At 45.0% G+C, this 14,064-nt stretch overlaps 1 protein-coding gene across 1 annotated transcript in view; it reads right to left on the reverse strand.

Moving 5' to 3' along the window:
- LOC147750923 (rab-like protein 2A) overlaps positions 1–14,064 on the reverse strand; it is a 213,417-nt gene that overhangs the window by 75,957 nt on the left and 123,396 nt on the right. Inside the window, exon 6 of the mRNA XM_086918827.1 lies at positions 1,572–1,683. Within this exon, the coding sequence (XP_086774953.1) occupies positions 1,572–1,683 (112 nt within the window). The remainder of the gene's footprint in view (positions 1–1,571; positions 1,684–14,064) is intronic.

Below are 14,064 nucleotides of genomic sequence, written 5' to 3' on the forward strand. Positions count from 1 at the left end.
TTATTAAAGAAACCCAGCCTCGATCAATCCAATCCTTCTAACTACCGACCCATCTCCCTCCTACCTTGGCTCAGCAAACTTCTTGAGAAGCACGGCGATTCTGTTTTGACCGACTTCCTGGAATCTAACAACATACTGGACCCCACCCAGATGGGCTCTAGGCCTCGTCACGGAACGGAGTCTGCCCTGATTGCAGTGACGGAGGAGGCAAGAAGGATTATGGACGGTGGCGGGTCTACGGCCATTGTCCTACTCTACCTGAGTGCCGCCTTCGACACTGTAAATCATAGCATTCTACTCCACCGCCTTGGTATGATAGGGGTGTCAGGAACAGCACTCACCTGAATGAGATCCTTCCTCACAGACAGATCCTTCCAGGTATTTGAGAGGGATTTCACCTCCTCCAGTAAACCTCTTAATTGCGGAGTGCCTCAGGGTTCCTCCCTGTCCTACCCTTTTTAATGTTTACCTCTGTCCTCTAGCTGATGTTGTCTGCCCCTTCGGTGTGAAAATTGTCACCTATGCGGACGACACACAGCTAGTGGTAGCGCTGGACCCCCCCCCCCCCCCCCTCAATTCCCACCACAGCCTACACAAATGCTTGGAAGCTGTTGCCGCCTGGATGTCAGGCTCCTGTTTAAAACTTAACGGGGATAAAACAGAGGTAATGCTCCTTGGAAATAACAATGAAATCCACTGATTCCATCTGGCCCCTCTGTTTAGGTAGCCCCCCGCAACCCAAGGAGCAAATCAAGAGTCTAGGCATCTGGCTTGACCAAACTCTCACCTTCAACCACCAAGCAACCAAGCTCGCCGCCACCTGCTTCGGGCTGATGAGACTACTTCGAAAGATTCTCCCTCTCCTCCCGTTCCATTCAAGACGGATCATGGTCCAAGGACTAATTCTTTCGCGTCTCGACTGCGGCAACGCCCTATATCTTGGGGCCCCACAGTCCACACTGACCAAACTTCATATCATTCAAAACTGCGCGGCAAGAATCCTTCTGGACATCCCTCGTCGAACCTCAGTCAAAGCCAGATTGAAGGACCTCCACTGGCTCCCTGTGAGAGCCAGAATCGAATTCAAGAGCATGTGCATTGCACATCGCTCTTACTGGGGAACAGGCCCTTCCATCAATCGCCCCTTGGTGAAAGCCTATCATCCCACCCGCCCCCTCAGATATGCGACCTCCCACCTCACCTCAGTACCACGCATCAGAAGAACCAGATGTGGAGGCCGTTCGCTCTCTTACAATCTAGCCAAGACTTGGAATTCTCTCCCCCTCCCAATCAGATCAGAATTCAATCTACTCACCTTCCGAAAACTTCTCAAAACCTGGCTTTTCAATAAAACTTCGATCTAAATCTTCCCTCAGCTCCTCAAAATCCAGCCTCTTCTGCTCAACCCACTTTTCCTCTGCAGCGCTGGGACGCCCTTGGGTAGCCATCTCGCTATATAAATTCTCTTTCCATTCCATTCCATTGTCAAGGATCACAGGATTTTTTTATTAACGCAGATTTTAAGTAATTAGTTAATAATTAGTTGGGGGGGGGGGAGAAAGATCACTTACCATCAATTTTATTGGCAACAACAATGCAGGGAATTTCAGGTCGGTACTCCCGGAGCTCTTTGTACCAGTTGTTCAGGTTCTTATACGTGACCTTCCGTTGCACATCAAAGACCTGACAACAAAACATAAAATGTGAAGATCAACAATGGCATTGAAGGAAAATTAACATTCATTGTTTGCTTGCATAAGCAATTGTTGGGCATGATCACGCTATCCATCATACTGGTGCCACGTCACATTGTATAGAAGGAATCAATAAAAAAAATCCAAACTAACCTTATTAAAATTGTATACAGAAAAGCTTACCTCTAGTAGAAGGCTATGGAATCCTATCTCAACTAATCTCTTTGTAGAACAGAGTAAGAACCACCTTACTAAGAAACCTCTGCCTCCAGAACAGCCACCTTACTAACAAACCTTTGTCTCCATAGGAGCCACCTTACTTAGAAACATGTAGTACACCATACTTGGCTGACAGATCCAGACTATTATCGTAGGATGCAAGCAAAATAAGGTACGAGAAATGAACAACTTGGCTAAAATTTGATTTTAAAATAATGTTTGTAAGAATTGTATTGCTATGGCCTTTTAAAGCTCAACGATGTAGGCGATCTATCATTTAAAATTAAACTGGAGCTATAACCTGGACAAGTTCCTAGAGCGTCTGTATGCAAAACACTGTAAGGGTTAGATAGAGCGCCATGAAAAGATCCCTGCAGGAGGATGGGGCAGAATCCAGCAATGCAAGGGTAGACCAGCTGTAGCAGGACATGAAAGCACAACCCCTTACTGTGCCCAAGCAGACAAATATCCTCCTTTATTAGGGCTGATAACACAAAACCATAGGTCTTCTTTCAAACGGATGAGCTACTGGTGATAAACATCAAACTATTTGCAATATGATCATTGTAAATCACAAACCAGTTCTTTCTGCAAGTAGGAGTAAAGGCCAGTGAACCACTGAATGGTTAAATTCACAGACCAGAAAAGACAGGATTGCAAACACAATAAATCTTGCATGGAATAGAAATGCATTATTGATGAAAGATAGAAACTTCAACATCACATTGCTGGCCCATTCATTTGTGAGGTGAAACACCTACTCATATTCCAGATCTCTTAGGGCACGACTACTAGTACTCTGGTGTCTGTCCCAAGAAAGCAAACAAGTACAAGCGGATTCCACAGTTGTGGGGCAACAAAACACACACAACCCCCTGAAATGGAATACCCACCCTAACAATCACTATGTTTCTCCAAGGAGAGAACCATGCAGAAGCCAGGGAATGTGAATCTGAAAGTGGAGATTAACCAAGACTGTCAGAAACTAGACCACCAGCAAACAGCGGGTTAACATGCCCAAGAGATAGGCAAGAAAGAAGACCACTATCAAAATAGCGAGTAGTCACTCTAAATGAAGAGGGTAAGTCACACAAAACAGAACTGCAAATAATGAAAGCATACAACCATGAAGTGATCACTCTACCTGCCAAACGTGTTCACAACTTAATAGAGGAACCCATGAAGACCTGGAAATCCGTTAGTTGAAGAAATGGCTCTCCATTCGCTCTGGGCACTTGCTCTCATGCGAGTATGGCAATGGATTAGAGTAGACACAATAAATTAAACCAAGATATAAAACCAAAACGGCCATCAGAATAAATTCCCCACAAAGGGACCTGGGTCAAAAAAGCTTGCCCCAGAGATTGTCACATGGGTGCATTAGGCCCGGTTAAGAAACGCCATTTTATATGCTCATGTTCTTAAGTTGCCATCTCTCCCTAAGCACGACAACATTTGACACACATTCATTTGCATGCACATACAGAATATTATTCTTTGAACTCAGTTTTGCTTACACTACCACTTTGTAGGCACTATCAGAACACCTTGAACATTCTGTACAAGGGCTAAGTTCATCACGAAAGATGTTATTTGTCTCGTCCAGTCGGCAACAGAGCTATCACACAAGAATAAACAATAGCTGCCTGGCTAGGGCTTCGGCATGGTAATATGGAAGATGTTATTCTATATATAACATCAAGCCTTTGTTTAGGCAGAGGAGCATTTCGCTGGCACTGAGAGGTCCATCCATGTCGGAACTCCAGCTCAGTTGATTTCCATTTAACTCATGCGAGGGATGGTGTCCAACTATACACCAAGACAGGTAGCTTGAGGACATTAACTTACAGGTAACAGGAGGCTAGATCACCCTATAGAGATTTGGCAGATTCACTCAGCTAGACATGATAGGTTAGGAAGCACTAGGTAGGATTACAAAATATTACAGTACTTGTATACAAGCATATATTTATGATTATGCTTCCTTCTACTGATTATAACAGCACAAGTATGTAACCCAAGAATCACAATGCTTCAATAAATATTGAAATGCTGTACTGTGTATTTCTTGTGTATCTCTTTGGGTATACCTAAGTAAGTAAAAAATATATATTGGTAAAAAGACAATAAACTTTTTTCTCTTTTTCTTTTCACACAATTTCCTCACGGCAGGGTGCACCTTAGGGCGTGTACACCACCGGAGGATCACATCATATGGTCTTGATGAAAGCTCAGCGACTTGGGCTCTAAACAAGCAGAAACATGTCGACCAACCTTTTTCACTATGGACTAGGGGTCTTTAATAACTGAGACCAAGCCTATGTGTCCATTCATATTTGTTTTTAACCAGTGCAAACCGGACTATTAATAAAGTAGTTGAAAGTCACGAATTTGCACTTTTTAATTAATTCTTTTTCACTACACTCACCTAGCTGAATTTGGCCGGAATACACCCTCAACACACACAAGAACCAGCTCCGCTGTAAACAGGTGTTGAAGCACACTGGAAAGACATTAGGTCTTTCCAGTGGGAACCCAGTAATGAAGCATGTCACCACTAGGTTGGTGAGTGAGGGTTCTTAAACCACCTTGTATTGTCTCATCCCCCTGTTTTCCTTTTACCTCATACTTTATTTTGAGGCTGTGTGTTATATATCTTCACTCTTCTGTTGTTTATTGATAGTAAAGTAAGGGGTGTAAGAGTGAATATCCATACCCTTTCTCTCCCGTTGTTTTTGATGGTATACCTAAGTAACTACCAAAAAAAGTTCTCGATCTGTTACCATCAATGTTCCCTCTAATTATTTTCCTCTGTGTGCGGCAGAGTAAGGTCTCTGTGCGCTGTAGCCAAGGCTATGTGCGCCAAGAACCTGACCGCACGTGTAGACCAGGGCTTTGAGTGGGATGAAAATACTCGCAGCTGTTACTTTTATGGCCGCGTGGGGCTTGTTTTGCCTTGTGACTTATAAATACTTTGACCAGAGCACCCTCGATGGCACTAATGGACACAAATAGATAGTTTAGAAGTTATTGTGCAATATCTGTAGCCAAACACTTTGTTTCTGATATAATTTACTGCACTAACTGTGCCGCACAATATATTAATTTTTAGGTGGTAACAACAGATCTCCTTAGAGGATATGTAAATTCAATACAATTCTATTTTAGCATATAGTGCAACAGATTTGCCCCAATCTTACTTCATCCCAGTCCAAAGAGACCACCCACCTGACCCAAGCCCTGCCTACCTCTCAACACAACAAGCCCAGCCATAATAGTGTGCTCGGGCTCTGCCCAGTTTCACCTTCTTACTAACAGAATAGTGCGGATGCTAACTAACGAGAGGAGTGAAAATGGGAGACTCCCCGACTCTCTGCTCATCCTGATAGTGCCCGTACTCAGGGGCTTCCTTGTCGTCCAGTTTGTAGTCTGAGAATTTGGAGTAAAACTGCACCCCGTTTTCCTTGGCCAAATGGTAGTTTCTCAAGTCCTGTATGATGTCCATAATGAGGTTGAGGACGGTGCTGTCTCAGAGCTCGACCGGCTCAGTTCTCTCTCTGCAGCCTCCAGAAAGGGGCTCCTCGGATGGCTCATGGCGGTCAGGCAGTTGGGGACAGCCTCCGACAGCTCCGGCTCCCGCTGCGAGACGCAAACACATGTTCACGGGAGGAAAACTGCAAGACCCTTGTCAAAAAATATGCAAACATCACCCACGCACTTTCCCTGCACTTCTCATGTATGAAGAACTGCTGTACGCACAAAGAATTCAGCTTAGGGAAGCCTGCCTGCTGTGCTGGATGCACTCTGCAGGGCAGACAGGCTCTGCTTAAATATTGTTCTAAACAGATTTACTGAGCATTTGAACACTTACCTTTTCATCAATACATTCTTCCATTGACTATGTCTGTATACAAACCCCCGTCCCATCCGCCCATCCATCCCCTAGCCATCCATCCATCCAACCCATAGTGTCAATCATCTAGCATCCAAGTAAACTAAATCCATCCATCCATTCATCATCCACATATCTTACATACACGCTATCCACACACGCAAACCCTTCCAGCTACCCCTTGAGCCCACCCATCCAACCCATAGTGTCACTCATCTAGCATCCAAGTAAAATAAATCCATCCATCCATCCATTCATTCATTCATCCATCCACATAAACTTACATCCTCCGTATCTACACACTCAAACCCATCCAGCTACCCCTTAAGCTCATCCATCCTTACATACAGCTCATTCACCCACTCAAACCCAGCCAGCTCCCAAACCCATAACCCGTCCATCTAGAGTCCATCCATCAGCACATCTCGAATTTAAATAAATCTATATATCTATCTGTCTGTCTATCTATTTATCTGTTTCTGTCTGTCTGTCTGTCTGTCAGTCTAGCTGCAGAGAGAATGCAGACAAATATGTATGTTCAGTACATCTACGTCTGCCAATGTGGGTACCTTCTGTATATTTTCTCTATTCTTCCCTCCCCTTTGTCTTTTTGGCAGCATGTCTATCTTTTTAACTAGATATTGTCATTCAACCTGTACATAAACTATACACTAGCTGTTTGCATTTATATTTTTCTTTCAACTTTTTCTGTATTTGCCAATGTATGTTTTTTATCTCTGTCTATCCAGTTACCTCGGTGTACAACTGTTTGTCAGTCAGTACATCGTTAAGTGTGTCGTCTATATTTGTCTTCCGGGCTTTTGTCCCTGCTGGCTTCTCTGTGCCTGTGTATTAATGCTATGTGTCCGTCCCTTTCTCTCTCATTTTCTGTTTCTGCCTGCTTGCATCGTGGCCGCCTGTCTCCTAGGAATGTCTGTCTTATCTACCTTCGTACTTGGGAAACTTTCCGCTGCTCTGGTTGTCTGTGTGTATGTCCGTCTGATCGAGGGTCTGCCTGCCTAGCCAAACAATCTAAAAGTGATTGATGCATGCGTGCCACTACCACAAACAATTTAAAGTATTTCAAATACTGGAGCAGGAACCTGCACATAGTCTTATAAGTAAGCAGAAGTGTGACATCAAATAGATAGCACCCCACCCCCATGCCCCCTCCGATGATTTACTTGCTTTTGACAAGACCTTCAGGTGTGCCTTCCTTTCCTGAATTCGATGCCTCTTCCGTGAAAGATGAAGCACCAGAGAAGACAGCAGCCCCTTCCTTTTATCATAAAAGTTTGCAGACAGTGCTTTGAATGTATCTATAGAAGTACAGGGACTTACTATTTAGTACCTACTTGCTCCTGAGGGGTGCCAGTACTCCCCAATGAAATGTATTGCAGCACTTCTGAAACGTGCCGGTATTCAAATGAAAAAAGCGCAGGTACTTGGCACCGGACAGTACTGCCCATTTAAAACACTGGTTTAGGACTCCAAGAGCAAGCCAAACATGATCAGTTTGCCAATGCTTGTTTCATGGACAGTCACAACTTGGGGCAAAATATTTCCATTTTATTTGTCACGGCCTGATATGCTACTGTACTTCACCCTATCCAGATTAATGTCACTTGTTTATACACAATATCTGCGTGTTTTCTTTCCCTAAAATTGCCTCTGCAACTTTATTCTGAAAGTGTACAAACGGGATGGCATGCAGGCTGCGTGTGTGCGAGTCACAAGAACAGCTTCACTCTGTTTTTTATCTGCGTGGCTAGACCTGGCCCATTTATTTATCAATTGAGCAGGCTACACCATCACCGCTCCCCGGCTGCCTCTCATATAGCATAGGATTCTCCTGAGGTAGCTCTCAATATGATATTATCAACATCCAAGTGGGTGGAAAACAATAAAAAAAAAGTCGACTTGGAAACCTTTGGCAAGCGTGTGCTGCTGAAGCGCTCCACGCAGTTGTGGTACCAGGAGGGCTCAGGCACTTGTTACTCTTTGTAGATGACGAAGCCGCAGACGTCCCAAGTGGGCAACCCCCGGAGTTCCACCAATGACATGTTACGAGTCACCCGAGTCGCCCAGTGCCCTTCCCAGCCATTGTGAAAATATTCCTGTTAATTGCAGCGCATGACGGGCGCTGCGATTAACAGCAATCCTTTCACAAAGGCCCGCAATCAGCACCCAGTCGCGCGGTATTTAGAAAGGAAATTAAGCAAGTCTGAAAGCACGACGTGCACTTTACACGTCCTGATTTCAAACTTGCTTCATTTCTTTTCTAAATACAGCGCCGCTGGGTGCTGATTGTAGGCCAGTGTGAAAATATTCCCGTTAATTGCAGCGCCTGACGGGCGCTGTGATTAACAGGAATACTTTCCCAAAGGACTCAGACAACCAGGAAAATTGCTGTTTTTCGCCGCTCGCATTTTAAAAAGCGGATGGCGGCGGCGAGAACGTGTGCGCGCTTAACATTGTACCATGCGCGCTCGGTGTCTTAAAGGTGCGCGCGAGCGCAGCCGCGCACGTTAGAGGGAACACTGGTTACCATGATTTCCTTTGGGAGTCAGGGCTGTCATGTTCTGAAGTTGCACATCCATATGTTATCCTGTAACGTTAGGGGTACAGATGGTGCACTGTGAGTCAGCAGACTTCAGCTAACATATCCGGAGGGTGTGCGCAGAATCAATCTCGCACAGTTCTGATGGCTATGTTGTCCAACAAACGCACAGTTTTACTTGTGACAGTATAAGCCGTACGACAATAGGAGAGTCCTCCAGGCCCCAGGAAAATATGTCACCTACTTCTTGTGAAGCAGGGGGTGAGACCTTCATCTCAAAGCGCCACCATCTGGTTTTGAAAAGAGGGTCCTGACAAAGTTTAGTATCGATTTCTTATTAAAGAATGGTAGAAGGTAGAAGTTGCATGAAGTGACGTTGCACATTCTGTGAAGTGCAAAGGGCAAACAGTTAGTACGTAGGGAGAGCTTTGGTAGCACAGGCATAGGAAGGTAAAGGCAGATTTTAAGGGGGAGGAAAAACACAAGAATTGAAAGAAAGGATAAACTCTGGGGCAGAGGAAGTAGTACTGTGAGACCTCCCTCCCAACTTAAAGTCCTGTAATAGTTAATCTAGGAAGAGTAAAGCCAGGGCATGTAAGGTATGATCATAGTTTTAAGACTCCGCTACAGCTGTTTGTTAAAACCCATTTTCAGAGAAAGCCACAGGTTCCTTAGCCGATCCCTAAATATATTCAGGCTTTTAAGTGTTTTTGCCAATAATAAAAGACTAAAGAACATTTCCTTAAGAGACTTTCTACAGGTGGGCTTCAGGATTGTAGCAGGGGTGGAGCTTATATGTATTCTATTTGCCTCTGAGGAGCTGAACAGTCTAGTTAAAGCTTCTACGCCAGCATCAGCTTGTATGAAGGTGCAGTGGCAGAGTTGGAGAGTGCCAGACAGCCGGGGGAGGAAGGGGATCTGCCCACAGAAAGTTACATTTGTAGCTTAACATAGTGGGTTAAAATGCAACCAGGTAACCTTAACTTGGCCCGTGGGTTAAGACACAACAGGTGGTAGGAGCAGGTGGTAACTAAATTGGTCGCACGAAGTAGTGACTATTGCGTTTCAAAATGATAGAGCCCAAACCAGGGGCAAAAAAGACCTGCCTCAACACCCAGATGCAAACATTCACCCCCACAATTACTGGGGATATGAGGGCCTTACTTATCAGTGGTATGATTCAGGGAGAGGCTAGAAACTTTCAAGAAGCCTACAGGGTCATTAGATTTCAGCTCGGAGTGATAACAGAGTTGATAAGACCAATTGGTAGGAGGAAGGGCATCTAAAGCCGAGATGTGTCCTGGTATGGAACACTTATGGGTTTAATTCTTTCATGGAAATGGGTAATTAGGACCTAACCTGCATTGTTCCTCCAGGAAACCTGGCTGCTAGAGTGCCCAGTGGTTAAGGGATTTGTTTCCCATAGCACAAAATGACAAGGCCTTGTATTGAGGAAGAGCTGCAGGTGGATTGTTACTCCTGGTATCTGTTCATTGTGGGAGGAAAGTGACGAAGTTGCAAACTGTCTGTGCATGGATACTAATTGATGTTGTGGAGTCAAATCAAATCAAATATTTCTTTATTCGGCATTTACAAGATACCATAAAAGTATATAAAAACTGTTAAAAAAGCCTTAAAATACAATTCATTAGCCAGGGGTCAATCAGTTAACGGGCAATACAATAAGCTCCTTCCACTCGTGTTCCTTGTCCTGACAGCCATCTTAATAAAATTCATAATACAAAAAAGCATCATTAGCCTTTTGCAGGAACAATAAAGCTACCTTGGTGTGTTTAAACTTTGCTCTTTTCAAGATTCCCACCAGGAACTAGCGCCTAGGTAATGTATAAAAGGAACATAATTAAAGAAAGTGAAGGGTATCCTGCGGAGACCTATTGTCACAGCCGCAGGTACCCTTCTGCTCAACCGTTGCAGTAAATCCAGGGGGATCAGCCAATATATGATGTAAAAGGTTGAGCCTAAAACGGGTCATAAAAAATCTATCCTGTGCGTTATGTATAAATGCAAGATAGAGTTCCATCCCATACTCAGTTTTCGATAGACTGTAGGCAGCAACTGTGGGTTTACATTCTTCAATAGCCGCCCTACGTGCAGTTGCCCGTTCCCCAAACATTTTTTTAACTCCCAGTTTATCTTGAGTAGTAAGGACTTCTGGGTTACTAAAAAGGTTCTTACAGCCGATACCCTCGAGGGAGCCCTTTACATAGTTTAACCAGGGGATACAGATTCCTTTTCTCTTTTCAGGCAACCTGTGATGATTTGTCTGCTTAAGTCTGTCTCCGGGTTAGTCCAGATCTTCACCCAGGCCGTAAGCAGCCTAACCTTAATTTGGTCTTCGATGTAAGCCCCACCGAGTTCTTCGTGTATGATATAGGAAGGGATACTTTGTGGGATTTTAAGCACTTTTCTAAAATATTTGTTTTCCTCTGCCTGTAGCTGGTGGATGTTTGCGAAGCCCCAAACTTCTGCCCCGTAGGCTACTTTAGCACAACAGATTGATCTGTACAAGTTCATGACTTGTTCAGGTGACCACCTTCCCAGCCTGCAACCATAATTCATTATTGCCCCGGTTGAGGCAACCAATTTTGAACGGTGTTTTTCCACAAGGAGTTTGAAATTTAACAGCCCATCAAATAATAGGCCTAAATAGGAAAAGGACTGGACCTGCCCTAATTTATGGGTACCTATCTTGTAGGAAAACTTCTTGTCGGGTCGGACCCCTGTCAGCATAACATAAGACTTATCCAAATTTGCGGATAGGTCTAGTGTGTTCATGAAGCAGACAAACCCGTCGATCAGCCTCTGAAGCCCCATGGGGGTCCGGGATAACAACACAGCGTCGTCCGCGTAAAGCAGGACGGGAACCGGACGGCTGCCTACTTGGGGGGAATCTACTCCTAGTTTACCTAGTTCTCTGTCTAAATTATTAATGTAAAGGGAGAACAAAAAAGGAGCTAGAATACAGCCCTGCCGAACCCCACTATTGCATGGAAACGATGATGTTAAACCTCCGTCTGAGTTAAAACGCACTGAGGCGGTGGTATTCCAATGCAGGGCTTTAAGTATGTTAACTAAATCAAGGTCCACCCCTAGGCTTATCATCAGGGCCCATAGCTTCTCTCTGGTCACATGATCGAACGCAGCATAGAGATCCATGAATCCTAAGTAAACCGCTACATTACTGGCTATGGTATATTTAGCAACCAGGAGGTAGAGGTTCAAGCATTGGTCCGTTGTTGATCTTCCCTCCCTGAACCCGCATTGTGTGTCAGTGATTATCTGATGCGTGTCCGCCCATTCTGTAAGGCGATTAAGGACAACAAGCCCAACACCTTTGCCGTGACGTCGATCAGAGATATCGGGCGGTAACATTGGGGGTTGTCCCTATTCCCTTTTTTGAAGATTGGGACTATTATGGCGGAGGACCAGGAACGTGGCAAGCCGGCTTCAGCTGCCGCGTTTAAGATCCTTGTCAGAATAGGGGCCCACAGCTCCACATTGCTTAAGTAGAGATCAGGGGGTATGTCATCTGAGCCACGCACTTTATTTTTTGATAGGCCTAGTATGGCCCCTTCTTCTTCTGTCAGATTGAACTCAATCCTTGCGGCCCATCTTAGCCCTTGGCCCTCGTCATCATTAATTTCGCCAGTGTGATTGTATACATTATTAAAATGGCAATGCCATTGTTCTGGCAGGATTGTATTACAGATCTCTGGGGCATTAGAGTCCTGGAAACATGGTTTGTTTATGATTTTCCAGAACTCTATCAGGTCCCTTCTGTCCGCAGCCTCCCTTAGGTCCTCCCAAGCTTGCGTTTGCGGGCAATACTTCCGTTTTTTTAATGCCTGTTTGTATGCCAGCCTGCATTGGGCAATGTGTGGCTTATCCCTGGGTAAAGACTTTAAGCTACACTTCAGCTCTTTGTGTGCCTGTGAACAGTCTTTATCAAACCATCTAGGGGTAGTAATTGATCTCACGTTCTTGGTCTTTAATAAACCATCGATCAGGTGCGCCATCTCCTCAAATGCGTTTACAACAGCAACCCCCTCGATAGAGGGATCAAGACACACATTAAATGAGTCTTCCCCTTTTGCCATTAGAGATCTATAGAAGGTATCCCCATCAACTTTAGACCATCTGAGTTGCCTCCCCTGGTCTGTGTCCCTCGCTACAGTGCCTACCCCTCGGGTCGTGCTTTTAATGATCGGGCCTTTTAGATCCAACACGAGGGGGTTATGGTCACTGTATATACTCCATTCTATTTCCGCCCCTTTGACCCATGCTTTAAATATACTAGAGACCACGATGTAATCTATATAGGAGTGACAGCCTCTACCCTTGAATGTGGGATTAATCTTCCCACCGCTACCCAATTCTACAAGATCTATGGTGTAAACCAGATTATGGCTTTTCAACACCATGTCTAGGTCCATCCTTTCCGAGGAGTGAGAAGTGTGGGCCTTTCTCCACTGTGCAGCGGGACCAATCATTATTAACAGGTCTCAAGGTCGGGCACAAGTGGCAATTGAAGTCGCCTACTAGAACTAGGGACGGTGCTACCGCCGACTTCCCCATAGCCGACTGGGCATTTAGGCGGGTATCCAATTCTTTTATTGTGTTACCCTTCCCATTAACTCCCACAGCGTTATACCAATTAATCAGGGTAATGTTTAGACCTTTTGAGTGTAAACCCAGAGCTTGCATATTATGTGATGGCGAGTTGAGATTAGACCACACCCCTTTTATCTATAGATCCACATATATAGTCAACCCTCCAATAGCTCTCCCTGATGCTGACTTCTGGGCAGGCACTGAAAACGCTTAAAACCCTCCAAAAAGAAAGGATTATGATCAATCACCCAGGTCTCCTGAAAACATATAACGTGAAACCTGGTGATATATTGCCTCCATTCTTGATCCTCAAACTTCGCTGCGAGTCCTGCTATGTTCCAGGATATCAGCTTTAGCCCGTCCTGCCTTTCAGACCTCCTTGAAAGGGGTGTGGTGAGGTTCTTGCTTACTTTCCTGTCATTAACCGGGGATTCCTTAGGATCAGCTGAGCTGTGTGATTTCAATTGCTGGATGCATGCCACACTTCTATCCGACCCCTTTGTCTCTGTTTCTACTACAGACCTAACTTGTGGGCCCTCTATTGTTATAGGCCATGGATCAACCACTCTCTGTGATGCATCGCACCGGGCTGAGAGAGTAAGTTGTACCTTGTCTGGTTCAGAGCTCTTTTCCCTATCGTATCTATTCTGGGGGGTTATGTCCGTCCTTAGTCAATCCAGTTCTTCCAAGGACGTCAAGGGATCAAATCTATTCTGTAAATGTATCACTCCCTGGTTCCCCAGGGCAGTGTATTCAGGTCTGCGACTGCGCCCGGCCCAGTTCCACTCCCTGGTGCTTTGGCCGCCCTGAGCCCACCCCATGTTATGGTGTCCCCTAGGGTAGAAAAAACTCAAGTGCATAGATCTAATATTGCTCGAATCTGTGACTGGACCCCAACTTAAATATCCGGTTGAGGACACGCTGGTTCCGAAGGTTTACTAGTACACAAGCCCCGCTGTAGTCCTTAGGCCTACTTCCCACCCAGTTCACCCTGCGTACCATAAAGATTTACCCCTGTTCATTGCCTACTAGGGGCCTACACTTGTTCAGCCAGAACATGGTTTTAT

The sequence above is a fragment of the Lissotriton vulgaris genome, chromosome 1_1 (genome assembly GCF_964263255.1).
Source record: "Lissotriton vulgaris chromosome 1_1, aLisVul1.2, whole genome shotgun sequence".
Classification (NCBI taxonomy): Eukaryota; Metazoa; Chordata; class Amphibia; order Caudata; family Salamandridae; genus Lissotriton; species Lissotriton vulgaris.